The sequence below is a fragment of the Oppia nitens genome, unplaced genomic scaffold, assembly GCF_028296485.1.
Source record: "Oppia nitens isolate AA-2021 unplaced genomic scaffold, nextdenovo-longstitch-racon4-pilon3 scaffold5_pilon_pilon_pilon, whole genome shotgun sequence".
Taxonomy (NCBI): domain Eukaryota; kingdom Metazoa; phylum Arthropoda; class Arachnida; order Sarcoptiformes; family Oppiidae; genus Oppia; species Oppia nitens.
In genome coordinates this window covers 415,227-437,390 of record NW_026533243.1, presented here as the reverse complement: position 1 = coordinate 437,390, position 22,164 = coordinate 415,227, and the positions used below count along the sequence as shown (strand labels likewise).

General features: G+C 19.5%; 2 protein-coding genes across 2 annotated transcripts in view; one reads left to right on the top strand and one right to left on the bottom strand.

Annotated features, from left to right (window-relative positions):
- Positions 1-2,569: 2,569 nt before the first annotated feature.
- Positions 2,570-3,789, bottom strand: LOC128961047 (THO complex subunit 7 homolog). Its single transcript, XM_054307253.1, has 4 exons — positions 3,649-3,789; positions 3,384-3,531; positions 2,882-3,291; positions 2,570-2,792 (listed from the first exon to the last, which is right to left on the bottom strand). The coding sequence occupies exons 1-4, from the start codon at positions 3,677-3,679 to the stop codon at positions 2,686-2,688; spliced, it is 696 nt and encodes a 231-aa protein (XP_054163228.1). The 5' UTR covers positions 3,680-3,789; the 3' UTR covers positions 2,570-2,685.
- Positions 3,790-9,016: 5,227 nt separating this feature from the next.
- Positions 9,017-22,164, top strand: part of LOC128961076 (glutamate receptor ionotropic, kainate 2-like) — a 38,558-nt gene continuing 25,410 nt past the window's right edge. Inside the window, exons 1-3 of the mRNA XM_054307285.1 lie at positions 9,017-9,104; positions 16,416-16,537; positions 21,572-21,611. Coding sequence (XP_054163260.1) covers positions 9,017-9,104; positions 16,416-16,537; positions 21,572-21,611 — 250 coding nt within the window. The remainder of the gene's footprint in view (positions 9,105-16,415; positions 16,538-21,571; positions 21,612-22,164) is intronic.

Below are 22,164 nucleotides of genomic sequence, written 5' to 3'. Positions count from 1 at the left end.
TGACTAACTTTTGCTTAAGATATTGTTGACCATTGATATAATCATCGGAAATGCGATGATATAGATAATTGTTGACAAAAAATGTGTCCAATTTATTGCCGATTAAATATTCAATAGACATTTTTTTGTTTAATTTAAATATAATTAATATACAATTTTTAGTATTGCAATATTAATTTCAATGTTATTATAATAAAATAATATTATTAACATTTTATTTTATTTGATATACATAGTATTTCTATTTAACAAACGTACTATATATTTTATGTATATATATATATGATTTGATTTAATTATAATTAAGATACTAAATAATTTTAATATTATTTTAGTCGAGTTTTATATTATTTTAATAAAAATATAATTTTTAAATTTTTTGATTTTTTTAATATTAAAAAAATTAATAGTATATGTACTTTTATAAATAATAAACTTTGCAGATTTCTAAATAAAATTATAATAAAACATTAATTAGATTTATAATTAACTTTATTTAGAATATCATTAAATTTATAATATAATTTTATATAAAATAATTTAATTAATAAGAAATTAGTTTATTGATCTTGGATATTTTTACAATTATTTTACAATTATTTATACATTTATAGTTTATGATAGTATACAAATATCAATTTTCATTCAAAATTAATAATAAAAAACTAAAAATAATAATGATATATAATTTATAAAAGTTATTTGATTATTTTTTATTTATTTATTTACGTTTATAAAATATTTTATATATCAATAGATTTATAATAATTTATATTTAAATTTTTTTCTTTTCTAATAATAATTTTTTTAAAACCCAATTTTTAAAATGCAATAAATTAAAAATTTATATTATATTTTTATAAATTATACACAATCAGGGACAAAAGTGCTTGACACGATTTTTTGGCTATAACTTTAAAACTAATAAAGTTAAAATTATATAAAATTTTTTGGTACTATGGAATCATGGAACGTATGTTATAGCATTAACACATTTCGTACATCACAGCTCCGGGATGCGGGGTCAGGGATGCTCGATATCTAAAAATCTATAAGCGATATCAAAATTCTTTAAAATTTTAAATATACTAAATAGAAAATCATTTGATACGTGTTTCAGGATTTTATTAAAAATTCTACTGTAATCGAATAAAAAATACATAAATATGAAAATGCAATATTTTGTTATGGTATAAAATAAAAGTGTCAAAGTATTTTGTTATGAGATTTATCTTATATTATTTGTTATTTTATAAAGATTAATTATTCAATTTACAATTTTTAATTATTATGTTTAGTTTTTAAGATATTAAAGAAAACCATTTTTACCATTATATAAATTTAGTAACAAATATCATTAATAAAATTTTATAAGAAAAAATTATATAATAGTAAAAATTTTTTTCTTTAATATCTCAAAAACTAAACTTAATAATTAAGAATTGTATAATGATATTTATAGTATTATAAATGTATATTATAAATGTTTAACAATACAATTTGTTTAATAAATGTTATGACTAACTCTTGTTTGAAATATAGTTGACTATTGCTATCGGAAATGCAATTAATAAAATACATTTATAGATTTAAAAACAATGTCTCAAATTTATTGCTTATTACAATTACTAAATAGTAATTTTAATTTAAATATTTATTTAATTTATTATTATTAGAAAATTTTAATAATTTTATGAAGAATTTATGGAAAAAAACTGTTTAATTAAAAAAAGCCATATAAATTAAAATGAAAAAAACAATTTAATTAAATTTTTGTTATAATAATATTATACAAGTTCAATTGTTATACAATTATGAATATTTTTCAATAGCATAAATGAAATTTTATTATAATACTAAATTATAATCTATATATAATATTATATATTATATTATAATTTTATAATAGTAATTATTATTATTAGTTTATAGTTTATAATACTTATTTTTCTTAAAAATTATTAAAAAATTTTGATTTATAAAATTTGACGCAGAATCATTTAGAGAAAGTTTATGTATTTGTTTATCTAATGTATTTAATTTACCGGTACAGTAATAATAAAAAAGTAATATTTTTTTTATTATAAACTACTTTTTAAAAAAAAATGTAAATGTAATATTATAAAAATGTACTAGTATACTATTAGAATAACATTATAAATCTATTTTTATATTGAAATTACGTGATATTAGTATATTAAGTAATTTAGGTTTCTTTGTTTTAAAATCAATAATTATCTATTAAATAAATAGTACAGATAATTATATTTTTAAAATTTGCACTTTATTATTTACTATAATGATTGGTAAAAATAAAACATAATTTAAAAAAAAAATATGTACAGTTATAATATAATAATATCATAATTATATATATCTAATAAATATTTATCGAGTATTAAACTAAATAATCTCTTTTATTTATTTATTTTTTAATTACAGAATTAATAACATAATTATAACTATATAACACAATATGCTTAAAGTGATAATAAAGTATTATAATTATATGAAAAAAAAATAAATTACTTCAATAAAAAAAATATTTATATAGTAATGAAATATCCGGTAATTGTTTTTTTTAAACAATAAAACAGTAGATAATATAAGTATTAATTAATCAATGACTTAATTAGTGACATAATTAATGATAATAATAATACAAAAATAAATGTTTCGTTTAATTCAATCGACTATTTGCTGGTCATTGATGTCGATATTGTTGTTGTCGTTGTCGATGACTTGTATTTCATCAGTGGATATATCCATCAATTCTTGATCGAAATCTGAATCTAGAAATTAGTGGGAAAAATGAATACAAAACAAAACAATTAAAATCCAATCAATAAATCCGTTGAATATTTTGATTTTATATAAATACCAGAAAGCATTTGATTGAGTTGTCGGACGGCGTCTAACATCACATGAAACTGTTGTCTCCGTTGATCTAACTTTCCTGATAACTGATTGCGTGTTTGTTGCATAACCCGTACCTCCCGTTCCAACTCCCCGAGAGCCGACTGCGTAACCGATCGATCCGAGTGTCGGCCGATAAGTGCGGTCATCGATTCGTATTCGACTTTATTCTTCCGAACAACTTTGGCCGCCGCCAACTCTGTCCGACACTCGACTAGTTTTCGGCTACAATCGTCAATCTGGTCACCAATTTTTCTACCAATCTGTTCGTAGTTATTCATTTCGCGGCCAATCATCGACATGACATCAACCGATTTGGCCATCGATTGTTCGCAAACTGTCAACTGGTAGACAAGTTTTTCGTATAACAGGACACTATATATCGGTAGACAAACAAACAAACAAACAAAACGTAAAGTTATTATAACAACAAAAACACTGACCACCGACTACTTCAAGCACCTGACCTGCTATCGGATGTGTTGCCGACTCCGCCGCCGTCGCCATCATTGCCATCGAAACACCATTTGATAAACGCTTTCATCGTTGCATTAATCCTACGGTCGTCGCCAATACCGTCGCCATCGAGTAATAGCTTTCGTCTCATTACTTCATCTGATTTTTTTGTTGGATTCAAAAAAAAAGTGGTAATTAATTGTATGAAACAAATGTCTGACGACAACAACAAGTGTCTGATATATCTTTGTTACCGCCGATGACAACAACACTTACCGTCGTTTGGCTTATCAATAGTGGCCGTCATTTCATATATGTTTGGTCTCTCTCTCTCTCTTTCTTTGATATAGTTGTCGATGACTTGCGATATAGTAAATGAAAGTCCAATTGATTTGATTATTACAATACAAGTAATGATAATATATTTGTTTTTTTTGTAATAATTATTTTAATTAACAAACAAAAAAAACTTTATTATTATTTTTATTTTATTTTTTTTGATAAACTATTTGATTGAATGCATCATTAAAGTGAAGTGATATTCAAAAAATATATTATAAGTCAATAATGTATTGAAAATGTTTGAAATCAATGTTTACATTACATAAAACCAAAACAAAAAAAATATCATACAATTCACACATGTTTTGCAATAATTAGGGTTAGATTGAGATTCCGAGGGAGGGAAGTTCCCAAATAAATTCCCTCCAATTTTCCCGGAAAATATGGAAAATATATTATATTCCCTCCCTTGATCGTTAGAAAGGGAAAATATAATTTGTCATACATTAAAAAGTACCTAATCTATGTGTTTCATTGGGACCAGTATGTTAGTAATAACTCAATCAAAATATGATTAAAATATTATTAAACATTTAGTAAAAACATTAAATACATTTTGTAGACATTTACTATACAAACGTGTTTTTAATTAAACATTATGTAATGTGAGTTAGTGTATGATAGGTGGTACCACAAGGAAATGTCTTCCCAGGGAATTCCCAGGGAAGAGGGAATATAAGGAACTTATGGAAAATAAGACGAGGGAGGGAATCTGATCTAACCCTAGCAATAATACAACAATAATATATTGTATTATAAGCAGCGATATCTAGTGTTTGAAAACTATACAAATATATAAAACTTTTTTGTTGTGTGTGTATGTGTAAATTGTCTCATTATAAGCAAAACCAAAACAACAATGACAGCCATATAATGATAAACAATAAAACAGTTGTCTATATCAAACAGTATGGAACAAGCATTAAGTTTGAGTGAAAATTTTGATGTCATAGTATTGTTTGAATTGAAAATAATAATAATATATATACAGGGATCCTCAAAATTTTTTCTCCAAAATTAGATAAATTTAATATAAATATCAATTTTAAAAACCATTTTATAAATAACATTATATACTAAATCACTATAAGTTACTATATCACTAATAACAATAAGTAAGTATGAAAAAATAAATTATCTGTTTTTACTAATTTTTATTTATTTTTTGAAATGAATTTTAAGAAAAACAAAATTACGATTATTGATACAATAGATAATTTGCTAACAATTAAAATCGACGGTTCATTTTTAAAAGATTTTGATGCATTAAATATTGCTCAACAATTTGCTTTATTACATCCAAACGCAGAAATTGATAGAAATTTGGGTAATTTTATTTTATTTTTTACTGAATTTAACAATTTTAATTTTTTTATATAAAAACAAAAAAAACTAAACTTGATGACAATATTGAAGAAACTGAGGAAATTAATAATGAATAATTATGTGTTTAATTATTTTTCGTTTTAAAATATTATGTATTTTATTTATGATATATTGTTATTTTTTTAACACGATTAATAATTAAAATATTTATAATAATTTTATTTATTTATTTATATAAAATTTTTATAATAAATAAAATATATGTATTTATATTAAGTTTATCTAATTTTGGAGAAAAAATTTTGAAGACCACTGTATATATATATATATATAATTATTATTTTGAATTCAAACAATACTATGACGTCAAAATTTTCACTCAAACTTAATGCTTGGTATGGAAGTGAGGACCATATGATAGCTAAAGCACTGTTTGCTATATAAAAATTTTTTAAGAACAATGAGTATCAAATTTCATAAAACAAAATTGTAAAAAAAATAAAAAAAATTATTAAAATATTATATTAAATAAAAAATAATTATAATTAATAATAAAAAAACTAATTAAATGTACCCATTTTAATAAATGAAAATAAAAAACAATGTAAGTATATTTAGTTATTTTTATTATTTTTAATTATTTTATATATTACAAATAAAATGAATAGAAAAAAATTATATTTAATTATAATTGTTATTCAAATATCTACTACTAATAACATTGATATTACTAATGAAAAAAAATATCAAAAAAGACAAATTCATAGATATTTAGCAAAATAAAACAGAAGAATGCATTTAAACGAATTTTTAGACTATTTTAGATAACAAAAAAATTGCTTCTAATGCGAAAAATAGTGCAATTGCCAACTTAATTTTTTTCACAGTGATTTTTCTAACATTGGTACAGCATTGAAAACACCCGAACAAATCTATCAGCGATATTAAAACGAGAATCGGATTTGCAGCCCTATCCAATTTTTTATCCTACACAAATGAACAAGCAATTAAATTGTTGGAAATTTGGAGAAAAATATTTATAAATTAAATGACTGTTGTGCCAACATAGTGCTAATGTATATAGATTATTTATAAAATATTCAATAGCAATTTATAATTATATGAACTGTAATTATAAAGTTCAATATAAACTTGTTACTGACAATAGTAATTATCAAAATTCATATGCTAATGAATTCGCTAAATTAAAAAAAACAGAAATCAGATAACACATTTAACAACTAAAGCTTTTGAAACAGAAGTTATAACAACAAGCTCATATAATTATTTTGTATACAATTATTTCAATACAAAAGTAATGTTTAATAAAATATTTTAGAAATAAAATATAAACTATTACCCTATTAGCTTTTTTGTTGTTGGATTAGGTTTGCGGTGAACTTAGGGTGCCAATTGATGACTTCATCTTTTTTGCTGCTTTGGTTGCGATGGTAATGATACTCCAATGGTCGTGATTAATGGCCAAATGTGTGAACCTCCTGTGATCATTGGAGTTCAGTTTTGCTACTCCACCAGATTTTGTTATGATATTATTGATTACCCTATACACGTGTTTTGACTATCCCGGTCTAATGGTGATTTCTTTGACACTATTGGTGGTGATGCTCCAGTGCCAGAGGATGACTTGACTGATGTTTTTTAGACCTGCCATTTTTAATCAAGCGTATATCAAGTTTGTTTTTATATATCACATTTAATATTTCGAGTGATATATCGTTTTCATTTTTTTCATTGAGTCATTTTATTTACTTTATTTGTTGGACGTAATATTTGGTAAATATTGTTTATTAACTTGTTTGCTTATTATAGTTGTGAAACAAAGAATTTGTAGTCATAGGCTATAGTGTTAATACATTACAAAAACGAAATATTATTTGTTTCTCTTTATACAAATGTGTTGTTATATATAATGTAATTCTAAAGTTGATTTTAATTGTAATTTGTAATGTAATTATATACTTTTCAAGATATAAATATATTCAAGATTCAAGATTATGTGAACATTTCAAACCAAAACAAGTGAAGTGTTTAATAATTTAGCTTAATATAACTGGCCTACCCGTCTGACGCACTGGAGTTATATTCTCCACTGCCGAGTGACCGGTCCGATAGAGTTAACTCATACGTATCGTGTTAACGGTGTGCGGAAGCTCTTGATAAGCTTTTAGCGGCCGGTTTCAATAGTCAAAATCATATTATCAAAACGTCATGATGTCCGATTTTTGAAAAAAAAAAATTTTTAGTCAATAGTTGTAATCATCTTTTAAATTATATATTTATCATTAAATATATGTATTATTTAACTTTAGTTTAATAGTTAGGCAGACACCATACCTATTTGCCATAGCCTTATTGGCCATAAGAGAATTACTAACATTACTTGCATTTTACTTATGTATTATTTTTGCATTAAAAAAATAAATTGTTTACGCAATTTAAAGATTTGTATCAACTATTTTTAGTTAAATTTAGTTTGTTTTTAATTTATTTGATTTTAAATTTTTAATTTATATATATATATACAAAACTTGCAATATTTATAAAGGATTTTCGATGGTGACACTAATTATTGTATATAATTTAATTAATGTTATTATGTAGCTATATAACTTATGTTATTATTAATTAAATAAATAAAAATTAGTTTATATTAATTTTAAACACAATATTTGATAAATTTATCTTATTTAAAAAAAATAATTATACTTTTAAATTTTACAACAAAAATATAATATATATACTTTATATTCTATTATATATCTAATAATATTTTGATTTATTAAATTTAAAAATCAATTATTTTATTTTTGTTTATATTTGTTTATATTTTATATATATATATATATTAATTAATTCAATAAATATTTTTAAAAAAATAAATTACAATAAAATGTTTTTTTTTCAAACAATCATTATTATGGTTAGTATTGTTGGGCACCACTAGTCAGCAATAGCATCACCTAAAAAAATAATTCAATACTATTGTATATATTTATTATACTATACTTTTATTTGAGACATGGATTGTATGCATCATCCATACACACACACATAGACATACCGATGCTTTCAACAATAACTTTCAGTATAGTATTATATACAGTGTATGCTATACTATATATATATATATATATATACAGTGTGTTGAATAACCCAACCATACAGCGATCGCTCAGACCTACAAAACCGAAAAATTGCATAACAGTGCTACCGATTCTTTCAGACACTACAGTTCACATTATCTAGTTTTTCACTATTTTATTTAACATACATACATACACACACACACACATACATACTTATCATTGGCTACTATCCACTCTACACTACATACCAGTTGACCTACCAGTGCTGCAACAACAACAACACCAGCAGCAGCATCAACTACAATGACTACTACTACTACTATATCTAAATAAAAAAACTGCTTATTATGTATATCTTATAATAATATTAATACAGTTATTATAGAAGTTATATATTCATTAAAATTTATATTGAATTAAAACATCAATTAAACAAAATTATTTATCTGTTTTTGTATTATAGTTTTACCGATATATATATATATATATATAACTTAATATTATTTATTCAAGAATATTCTGAATTTTCTATTTAAAAAAATTATTATTGAAAAATGTTTGTTTTTTATATAATAATAGCCGACAAGTGTTATAAGATTATTATGTTTGTGTAACAAACAAATAGTATCTATCTATCTATATATATATATACAGTATATAGATATAATGTTGTTGTGATATAATATATTGTATATCTATTAATAATGTATGATATCGTGTGCAATGTTTTTTTTTGTTTGTATGTGTCTATGATATAGCACTTACCTAAACAAAACACACAAAAAAACCTCAAACAACACATACAAACAAATCGCAGAATAATTTATCAAATAATATATATCTATATCTATATATCTATCAAAAACACAATGATTTCACTGAGATATCATTTAATGTTTTGTCTCATTTGGCAAATCATATCTAAATTTGATGGACACCGGGATGTCATTAGAATCGGTATGTATTTTGCAAAATAATAATAAATTTCATATAAAGGTTTAAATTTTATAATAAATGTATTATTACTGTGTTATTATTATAAATAAGCTAAATATTAATAAATTATAGAAATATTTATAATTCATTTATATTTAAAGTAGAAATATAATACTGTTTCAGTTTTTAATGATAATTAAAATACTAAAATATTTTATAAAAATAAAAATACAAGTATTAAAAATGTTAATTATTTGTATTTTATACTATTAATGTTAAATAATATATTAATGAATATTAATAATCTGATACATAAAATATATAATAATTAATTGTTAAAACATAGGGCAATATCTTAATTGCAATTATTATGAAATATTTAATACTAATAGTAAATTTTATAACAATTTAAAACAATATAAATATTGTATAAGTATTATATCATATCATATTCATACAAAAATATCATATTTTCCAATTATTTTAATAAGTTAAATTTTAAATGTTAAAAATATTTTTTGAATAAAATACTAAATTATATGCACTTTAATGCTTTTAAAATATATATATGAAAAATCTACATTTATTTTGTCATAAAATGTAATACTATTCAAATTTAAACAAATATTTCACTACAATTTTATAAATATATATATAAGGCATTCAAAAAAAGCTAAATAAAAAACTAAGTTTAACTTTAAACCATTTATTAGGCGAATCGTTGTATTTTGTATTTTAAACAAGATTTTAAAAAAAAATTGATTTATATTTATTGAGTTTATCTTTAATGCGAAAAAATTATTATTATTATTATTATATATATATATATATATATATATATATATATATATATATATATATATATATATATATATATCAATGTATTATTATTATTATTACTGTTATTACTATTATTATTATTTCAAGCAATGCAATCTCATTGCTTACACTTCAATGAGTTTTATTGCAAATTTATTTGACTTATTATATATGATATATATTAGATATCTTCACGTTTTCCGCTTTCTCTCTCTCTCTCTCTCTCTCTCTCTCTCTCTCTTAATATTAGTACTTATATAAAATAGTCAACAAAAAATATTTCTAATGATTTACAATAAATTATTTTTAATATCCTTAATTTTTTTTAAACATTTTAGATATATTGATAATTTTTTAGACATTTTTCAGTAATTGTATATGTAATATAAATTATAAGTTCTGTATATAAATTTATATATTTAAATATATATATATATATATACTGTATATATACAGTATATTTAATAATAATAATAATAATAATAATAATTAGAAAATCATTAGTAAATTACAATATATATACCGGTATATAATATAAATTCAATACAATTAAAAAATAATACAAATATTATATATTAGAAATAAATTATTGTTTACTGTATATATTAAAAATATATAAAAAGTGTTTAAGATTAGTAGTAAATCATAATAATAAATAAATAATAAAATAAATTTTCAATACTATGTTTAATAGACAACAATATATATATATATATATACAGAATATCAATATTTTCAATTTGATTTTATCAAATAGTTTCTTATATTAGAGGTATAAACTAATGTAGAGTTTGGTTTTGAGTTAGTCTATTGAAAATTAAGTGTCTCCTATAATCTACAGACTTTTATTATAGTTATTATATATACAATATATACAATATATACAATATATACAGTATATATAGATATATAAATATATAATACAATAAAAATGATAATTTTTTTTATTGATTTTTATTTTTTTTACGATTTTCCTTTTCAGATATAATACGATTATCTAAATATCTTATATTATTTATTATTTTTATTATATTATATTGAAGATACAAATCAAATTCCTTATTATTAATAATAATACTGTATTTTTTATTAATTAATATTTCTTAATATTCATATAGATTTTTAATTAATTAAATCAAATAAAAACTATAACTATTTATTTACTTTAAAAACAATATTTATAAAAACTTATTAATATTTAATGTAAAATATTTTTATAGTAATTTATTGAATACATGTACTTAAATATATTAAAAATATTTAATAAGTAAAAAACAACAAATTTTCAAATATTTTTTTTTGAGAGGAGATATTTAATATTAACTAAAAAATATATAATATAAAAATGCATGTTTCAAAATATATATATTTTTTTGACAATTTTTATTTTCTAGTTTTACACATTTTACATATACACCAACAACAACAACAACAACAAAATATTTATTATTAATAAGTATTAAGTAATTTTTTTTGTAGATAAAGATAAAAAATAACAAATAAAACTACTTCAAAAAAAATATATGAGAAACACAATGTAATTTAGTATAATAACAAAAATGTTTGCATTTTTTAAACATACACAAAAAAATAAATTTATGAATTAAATATTTATGAATTTTAACAAAATTTTAAACAGAAATATATATATATTTTTAAACTTTAAGCTTTTATTTAAATTTTATATTTCCTTATAAATATTAAAATATGTATATAATAAGTTGAATAGTAGTAGTAGTAGTAGTAGTAGTAGTAGTAGTAGTAGTAGTAGTAGTAGTAATAATAATAATAATAATAATAATAATAATAACGATAATCACATATAAGCCTCGATAACATTAACATAAAAATATTAATGTTTTTTGTTTTGTGTGTGTTTTTTATGCGATAATACCAGTAATGAGTTATTATAGTTGTCATAATACTGTATATTTTTAACATTAGTTTTCCTATACTATATCTAGAGTTGACGTTTTATTATATATATATGCTTGTCAAATGTTTAACAAATAAAATATTTTGTATAATACATTATATATATATAATAATTTTAGATTATGTTATTATAACTATAATCAAAACCGTATTAAAGATTAAATTATTATTAAAAAAAACTGATGCATTTAGTCTTATCTGACAACACTAATTTAATATATATATATAATTTAATAGATTTTTTAAAATGAAAATAAAATATATTATACAAACATATCAATTAAAAAAAATATAATTTATTTTTTGTGACAATGTTATTATAATATACTAAAAATGAATTTATTTTTTACTTTTAAAATAGTTGTATTACTACCGGTGAAGTTTATCATTATATTATTTTTTAAAGAATACAATACAAAAAAAATAATAATAAGTTATATTTAATGATATTTAATGTCATTTATCTATTGATGTAATGTTGTTGCGAAAACTTTTACTATAACTAAATTGTGTGTGAATAACATTTTTTTTTCATACAATGATTTTATATCGTTATATAATAATAATAATAATAGCATTCATAATACAGTAAATATTTTGTTAAATATAGCGAAATAGCTTTATTTATTGTGTGAAAAAAATAGTTATAAATAGATAACACAAAAAATTGGATATAAATAGTTAATAAATTTTCTTGTATAATAAAATTATATTATTTATTAAAAATTAATATTTAATGAAAAAATCCTATATTATTAATTTTATTATATTTGCTAACTTTCAATAAAGCTATTTACAGTTAAGAAATTTTTTATAATGATTGAAAAGATAAACAAAATATTATTATTACTATTATTATTATAAATAACAAACTGATAAATAGATTATTTATTTAAACTTAATATAATTATTTAGTAGTTATCTATTTAATAAAATTTTAAATAAATTATTTTGGTATAGAAAAAATAATAAGTTATTTTAATAGTTGATTACATAATATGATTATTTTTTAATATTTATTGATTTATATAACAAATATTTTTACACAAATACTTGTAAAGTTAACCTAATAGTAAAAATTTTATTTCCACTATATTTTTTTACAAAACAATAAAAATAAGTAATAAATAATTATAATAAGGATCTAAATTCTCTATATAATTAAATAATAGAAAATCGGATTTTTTTGTTATTATTGTATAATATCTATACAGTAAATAATTTCGCGAAACATTCAAGTAATTGTCCATTTATTTAATAAAACTATTTAAAAAAAAGTTTTACAGAGAGAGAGAGAGAGAGAGAGAGAGTTTAATAAATCTTTCAGTTATTTTCATTAATATTTATTTAATTCTTACCTTATAATTGATATAAGAGTTCTTAGAAATTGAGAAATAATATTAATAATAGTTTTTAATAAATTATTAAACAATATATATATTTATTAATATTATATATGTTGAAATTTAATATAAAAATAGTGATATCTATCTAAAAATCAAAAATTAATAAAAAAAAATATATAGTAAATAACTAAAATATTTGTATTAATTTTTATATTAATATTGTTAAATAATTCATTTTTTTAAACAATTTTTTATTATTTAAATAAAAAATTTAATTAATATTTTAAAAGAACAGTTTCCAGACATTTACTTATTTAAAAATGTAAATAAAAATCTTATTATTTTGAACAGACATTTATTTTACTAAATATATATATATATTATATATAATTTTGATTTTTATAACAAATTGAAATAATCAAAATAATTTTTTTAAAAATAAAGTTAAATGTCAAAAAATAAATAAATTACCTTTTGGTTAATCTGTATTTTTTGTATAATTTGTTAAAATTGTTTATAAGTCATTTTTTAAAATATTAAAATTTACGTAAAAATTATACTATATATATGTATAATGGCATTTTATTATTTAGTTATTGTTGTTTATTATTTATAACACAAAAAACTTTTAGTTTATTAATTTAGATTTTTTCTTGTTTATAATTAAAGATAAGCAAAAAAAATTTTTTGACATAAATACATGTACAATATATATACACTTTTTTTTAACAAATCTACTATAATCTGGATTATATGTGTATGTTTAGTGTCTGTGTGTTTGTAAGTGAATAATAATTATATATATATAATAAGCTTTTGATTTAACAAAATAACAAAACATTTAATATTTAAAAATAACAGACAAAAGTCTATATCTTATATAACAAAGTTATTTTTTAACAACAAAAAAAAACTCATGCAATAAAATTAATTTAATTAAATTTTGATTTTAAACCTATTTTCTAAAACACACAAACAAACGCATTTGAAAACATTAAAAAATTTAATTAAATTGTTTTAAAAGAAATAATAATAAATTTTTAAAAAAATATTTTTAATAATATCCTTTTAGTTTTTATTTTTAATGCAAATATTTAACAAAGATAAAACATTTTTATTTTTAAAATATAATTTTTTTTTAATAAATAGACACAATTTATATTAAATGAATACTTACTGTAAGTTTTTATTTTCTGTATAAAAATTCTAATAAATTATTTTTGTCACTTTAAAATACAAAACTACAATAATTTGTTATATACTGTATATATATATTATATTGATATATAAGTTATATATATATTTAATATAATATAACACTTGAAAAATTTTCAAAGCAATAATAAATCAAATAAATATTATTATTATTATTATTATATAAAATTTATATACAAAATTTTTAAATATTGTTGTATAGCATTATGTTATATAAATTATAGTTATAGTTATTTGCATATTGTTGTTTGAAATGTATGTAAAAATAATGTGTTTATTATATTATATATTAATTAATTGTAAGACTATTTTATATTTTTTTTATTTATAATAATAATACTATTGCAAATAAATATTATTAGTATTATTACTATCATGTTATTAATAATTAATTTATTATTATAGATTCTAAGATTTTCTATTATAGTATTTAATTATTTATTTATTTATTTTTTTAATAAAAATCTACTTTAAATCTAATCAAATAAATTTTTTAAAGAGCATGCATTTAAAATGTATTCAATTAAAATATTTATAACTAGACATTATCAATAAATTAAACGTAAATACAATACTTGCTAATTATTTTTATTTATTTATAAAACATTGTTTTTATTATTTATTGACAATTGTAATCGCTCTCTCTCTCTCTCTCTCTCTCTCTCTCTCTCTCTCTCTCTCTCTCTCTCTCTCTCTCTCTCTCTCTCTCTCTCTCTCTCTCTCTAGACTAACAATAGTTTAGTACAATATATATTAATAGTTAAAATCATTGAAGCAATACTTGTATGCACCAAATATATGCTATCTATATATATAGTACTAAATATATATATATATATATATTGTATACAATATATTAGACAATCATTATTTCACAAACGAGTATATTATTCAATAGTAATCATTGAACGCATAGCTGTAATGAAAATATATTAAGACATTTCACTACTGAGAGAGAGAAAATATTTAGTAAAAGATATTAATCTATTAGTGAATGAGTGGGTGAGTGACTGTTTATGTGTGTGAGTGAGTGTGTGTTAGTAAATGATATGGGTTCTAATAGGTTAGGACTGTCAATGAGATATATTAACCCACACTAAGCAGTATACAGTATCTACCAGTGCTCTGTAAAAGTCTACTATACCTTTAATCTTGGGCTTCATTGCCATAGCATTACTGGTCATTACTTTCCAATAACAATCATTTTAATGATAGACATTGAGAAACACAACATCGAGACAGAATGAGAGAGAGAGAGAGAGAGAGAGAGAGAGAGAGAGAGAGAGAGAGAGAAAGAGAGAGAGAACTTATTGACTGCCGGTATGAGCACTGGTATGTGGATATAAATTGTATAGTTAGTTCACTATAAATACGTATATAGTATTGGTATTTACAGAAAAAGGAATGTCTGTCTTAATACTACTACTACTACTACTACTATTACTACTACTACTACTACTACTACTACTACTACTACTACTACTACTACTACTACTACTACTACTACTACTACTACTACTACGACTACTACTACCACTATTAATGTGTGATATGGAGAAGCTATACGTTACCATTAATTGCTTCAATATTTGTCTTACCTAAAGACTATTAGTATGAGATATAAACTAAGAGAGAGAGAGAGAGAGAGAGAGAGAGAGAGAGAGAAAGAAAGAGAGAGAGAGAGAGAGAGTTATGTTTTGTTTTATATACCGGTATATTATTGTAATATATTATGAGACTATTACCAATTGGCATTGCAATTGTACTGAATATCATATCAAAAATATAATAAATAATACAATTTATTTATTTATTTATTTTTTATTAGTATTATATAACAATTCTCTATTGCATTAAAGAATATTCTTTAAGACAAACATATTTGCCGATATAGTTATAAGTTATAGACATTTATATTGCTTCAGTATATTATTATTATTATTATTATTATTGTACGCTATGTGAATTGAAAAATGATTTTATCTCTAATATACACTTTTATGTTTTCAATATACAGGTGCTATCTTTACGGAGGATCAAAAGGATAGCCAAACCGAGTTGGCCTTCAAATATGCCGTCTATAGGATCAATAGGGATAAGGCATTGCTGCCAAATACGACATTAATTTATGATATTCAGGTCAGTACTGGATAATGACTACCGATTCCCAAAACATAGTATAGTAGTATATATATAAACTACTATATATGATATATTATAGAGTTTTATAAGATTTTATTTTTATCATAGATTACTTTTATGTGATATATATATATTTTTATTATTAATGTTATTAATAATAATAATAAATAGATGGATAACATGGTGTATATTTGATAAATCTGTTTAAGATTAGGATATGATAAATACATGTTTGTGTGTGTAATATCACACAAGCATATACTGTATATACTGTAAAAATAATGAAAAATTATAAATTAATTACAATTTTATTTGTCAACCAACAAAAAAAACATATCATTAATAACACTAATAGCGATTGTTATAATGATAATAATAATAACAATGGTGTTGTTATTGTGAAAAATATAATATTTTATTTTAAAATGTTTTCAAAAAAAAAAATTTTTTTTCAACATTTCTATTTTGTTTTGATTTTTTTCCAAAGAATAATATAAATAAAAACATTTTTGTTTCCCTAAAATTTCAGATATATATATATATATATAAATTTCTACGAAATATATATATATATAAATCTCAGAACATATAAATGCTTATTATTTCGGAAAAATACATATGAAAATAGAGATGAAAAATTGAAAAATCAATTTTTTTCATCTGAAATATATATATATAAATACAATATATATATATATATATATATATATATAGTATATACTGTATATATTTATAGTAATGTTTGAAAATGACTTATGAATGTTAGACCAAAAATATTCACTATATGTGTCTTTACTACAATAATATAAAATTTATTCAATATATATATATATATTGATTTTCATTGTGCATATATTTTGTGTGTGATGTATGTATGTATGCGTGGGTGTGTGTGTGTGTGTGTGTTTGCAATTTTTTTTAACTTTTTGATTTCATATGATCTCCAAATGTCAACAATAACAACAACAAATCAAAAAAAAAATATTTTAATACATGATAAATATGCATTTTTTAAATAAATTTTTTAATATACTTAATTGATGTTTTAATAAAAAATTTATACAAAATTATAAACTAACGTAGTGTAAATACATATTGTATATAATTTATAAAAAATACATGTATTATTTTTAAAATAAATTTAATTGACTTGGCAATTTTTTTTTGTCGGTACAGTATATAATAAAATAAGTTTAATTATATGGCAATTATTTTAAATACTGTACAATGTGTTGTACTGTATATAGTATACATTGTAATAACTGTATGAATTACTTTATTTTAGTATTTATTATAACAATATTGTTGATTTAGTAAATTTTGTTATACAATACATTATACTATTAAGTTACTGTAGTATACAGTAGTATAATATTATATTATTGTACTGTTTATAACATTACACGCTATCGTTGTCAATATATTGAGTAAAACTTTTTTTTTAATCAAATTTTAAACATGTATAATTTAATCTAGCATGACTAATTTAATTGTATAATATAGTTTATATATGTATGTGTGTGTGTGTGTGTGTGTGTGTGTGTGTGTGTGTGTGTGTGTGTGTAATGGCACATACATTTAATTTTATATTATATTTTCTAACATTAAATTTAGTGAACAAATTTTTATAAAATAATAATAAAGTCAATGTTTTTTTTGTCTATTAACATAAAATAAATTTTCACTAAAAATTTTATATAAAATGAAATTTCTATTTGTGTGTGTGTGAAATATAACTATATATATACAGTATATATATATATATATATATATATATATATATAATTTTATGTGCATATTATGCAAATTATGTAATTTATTATGTATACCAACCATATGTTTTTAAATTTTTTAACAAACTGATAAATTGATTATTTTGTTGTTGGTTTTATAAATATCTAAAAATTACATATATATATATTTGTAATAAAATGCAATTTCTATTACTAATACATTATAATATACTTTATAAAAACAAATTAAATTGACTGATGATTTTTGTTGTCTAAATATAATAATAATAATAAAATAATAATTTTAATATACAAAAAATACTGTATATTTAATAAACAATTTTTAATATTTATAGCAATATTTTTTTTTATTTATAAATGATGTGTTGGAAAAATGTATTTAAATATTATAGTTTTAAACTTTTTTAGAAAATTATTTAGTATAATTGTTTATATTAAAAATAATTATATGCTGTTTTAATATTTTGTTAAAAAATAAAATTTATCATGTTAAGTTTTTATTATATACTATATATATATATATATATAATTATAGCACTTGTTATCAAAGTATTTTGTTTTAGTAGACAACTTTAAATTTTGTTAATTAAACTGTTTTCAGTCCCAATTAATTATTTTTAATCATACAATCGACTAACTAATTAAATTCAGTCAAATTTTTATCTAAAAATTATACAAATTATATGCATTTGTTTTTGTAATTGAATATATTATAACTAAAACATTTTATTATATTTATATATATATATATCTTTAAGGCAATTAAGTGACTAAATAGTTATAGACTAGTATTAGTATTTTATTGTCTTATTATTATTATTATTATTAGTAGTAGCAGTAATAGTAGTAGTAGTAGTAGTAGTAGTAGTAGTAGTAGTAGTAGTAGTAGTAGTAGTAGTAGTAGTAGTAGTAGTAGTAATAATAATAATAATAAATTTTTATAAAATTTTAATAAACATTATCAACATTTACTATATAATTATTAGTTTTTATTATATTAATTTAGTTATTTAATTAAAAAATTTATAAATGTTATTTTCAGATTCAATTTACATGTATACACATACACCTCTATACTGTGTTAAATCAATTTTAATAATAAACATTAATTTTTTTTAAGTTTATTATTTATTATAATTTATATTTTTATTATTTATTTATTTTTTAAAAAAAATAGTTGAAAACAATTCAAATATTTTAAGATAATTGAATTTACTAAATTAAAAGCAAAATACTAATATAAATAGTAATAAATTATTATTTATTATTGTAATAAAAACCATACAAAACATACATTACATGTATGTCTGCAGTTTATTATCGATAAAATAAAACATTAAAAATAATTTTGATTTTAATAGAATTATTTAAACCTCACATAAATTGTAAAATTTATACATTTATTTTATTACTATATTATTATAAAAATAAAAAATCATATTATTATTATTATCATCATTATTATTTAAATCAAAAAAATATATATACTTTAATTTAATTTCTAATTATGCAAACACTTAGCACATGAATGATTAATTGTTTGTCATTAAATTTAATATGTTTACTGTCTATTGTCTAAACTATTTATATGGCTATTGAATTTGCAAAATACCAGAATATTCTTTAAATTTAAGCAAATAATAGGACATAAAAAAGAAAGACAGAAAACATTGTTGTTTTGAAAATTTAATTTATAAATATACGATATATATATACTTATAGAAAGGAATTGGATGTACTTTAATGATATGTAGGGAATGGGAGGCACTGGTAGTTATAAAAGCACTGGCAGCTAAATTTCAATGTACTATATGTATAGTAAATTGTTGAACTTATTTTATATATATATCATATATACTCAATTTTTATATTGTTTTCTCATATACAGTACTTAAACACACACACACACAACACAAATATTATAAATAACTACTACAATGAGATTGTACTGTATATTATTGGCAAATGATGTTTTATTATTACAGTATGATTATTACAATTATATATTAATATTCTGACCATATTTTGATAGACAAACATAACAATATAAATAACAATTGTTTAAAAGTTACGAATAAAATATGAAAAATTTAATAGAATATACAGTATTTTATTTTGTTTTTATATTCAAATATATTTTTTATATTTGAATATATTATTATCAATTTTAGTATCATATTTACTTTAATATTATTAATTCTCAATAGATATGACATGAATTGTATTTGAATAAACATATATAAAAATAATATCTATCTATATATTTATACAGTAAATCACAACATAAGCATAATGTTAAATATAGATTTATATGTTATTTTATTTATTTATTTTTTTCTATTTATAGTTTACGTAAATATGTTTTTCTCACTCAATTTTTTTATATACTCTATATTTTTTTTTGTATGAAAGTTGTGTAAAACTCGTGTCTCATATTAAGTATATATATATATACAGTATATATATAACTATATACTGTATAAACTATGGCTTCAGATAACACAACAGTTCAATTCAATAGGTTTTTAGAAACTACACATTATTACAAAAATTAAATGGTATTTATAAATATATACAGTATTTATTATTATTGTTGGTATTATTATTATTATTATTATTATAACCATTCAGACAAAATAGCATATACTATATAAATATATAATATATAGTATATACTAAACATTTTTTATATATCTCGAGTTATTATAAATCTTAGGATTTGTTGTATTTTTATGTCACATATTTTTTTCGGGTATTATTTCTTTTATTGTTTTGCTTCTCTGTTTAAATATAATATATCCTATATATTCACACTAATAATAATAATAATAATAATAATACTGCTGTATAATACACATAATTGTTTACTGAAACACACAAAACAATGTTATAATAAATATATTGTTATATACAGTTTTATGACAATTAAATATATTGCTAACATCAGCACCAAATCACCAAAAAAAAACTATAGTTATGTAATATTGTATTAATGTATATAATATTTATTATTTATGTGTAAAGCTATTAATAATTTAGTTTTGTTGTTATTGTTGTTGTATTCAAAGAGATTCAAAAAAAAGAGATAAAGGATTTATTATGTATTAATATATATACAGTAATATAGATTTAAATAATTTTTTTATTCATATAATAAATTTATTATAATGTTGATAATTTAATTATAATAGTAAATAATTTAATTATAATGTAACAAAATAAGTAAAATATTAATATATATCTTATTTTAATTTTTTATAAAAATTTTATTCAACAGTATGTACCTAAAGATGATAGTTTTCATGCAACCAAAAAAGGTATGTAAAATATTTTTTATTATTATCATTAATTTATTTTATATTGTTTTTAAAATTTATTTCATTCATAATTTATAGTAATTGTTTTTACTTTAATGTTAAATAATTAAGTTTGTTTAGATAATTTTTGAACAGTTATGTAGTATTTAATTAATTTTTCTAATAATAATTATAATATTTGTTAAACTAAACTACAGTAAACATATTATTAATAGATAGCTATTTTAATCTACTAAATATATTTATTATTTGTTTTAAATTTATTTGTTATAAAAATTTTCTAATTAAAACTTATTTTTATCAAAATGTATTAATAATAAAACGTAATTAAACACATTGTATAGTAATCATAAATTAGTATAATTTAATTATATTGTGTTTTAGATAATTTGCAATGTAATAAATGCCAAATAAATACACACAAAAAACATGATTTTTAAATCCCAATCTTTATATATAAATATTACTGATTTATTGTCATAAAAAAAACTTGAATACCATCTGTAAATTTATGATAACTGTAAAAGTTATCCAAAAAAAAATCTCAAACTAT

Excerpts from the sequence above, each read along its gene's own strand:
- LOC128961047 (XM_054307253.1), bottom strand. The coding sequence starts at position 3,679 with ATGACGGCCACTATTGATAAGCCAAACGACG. Across the intron at positions 3,292-3,383 it reads GGCAACACATCCGATAGCAG|TGTCCTGTTATACGAAAAAC; the intron begins GTCAGGTGCTTG and ends ACCGATATATAG. Across the intron at positions 2,793-2,881 it reads ACTCAATCAAATGCTTTCTG|ATTCAGATTTCGATCAAGAA; the intron begins GTATTTATATAA and ends ACTAATTTCTAG.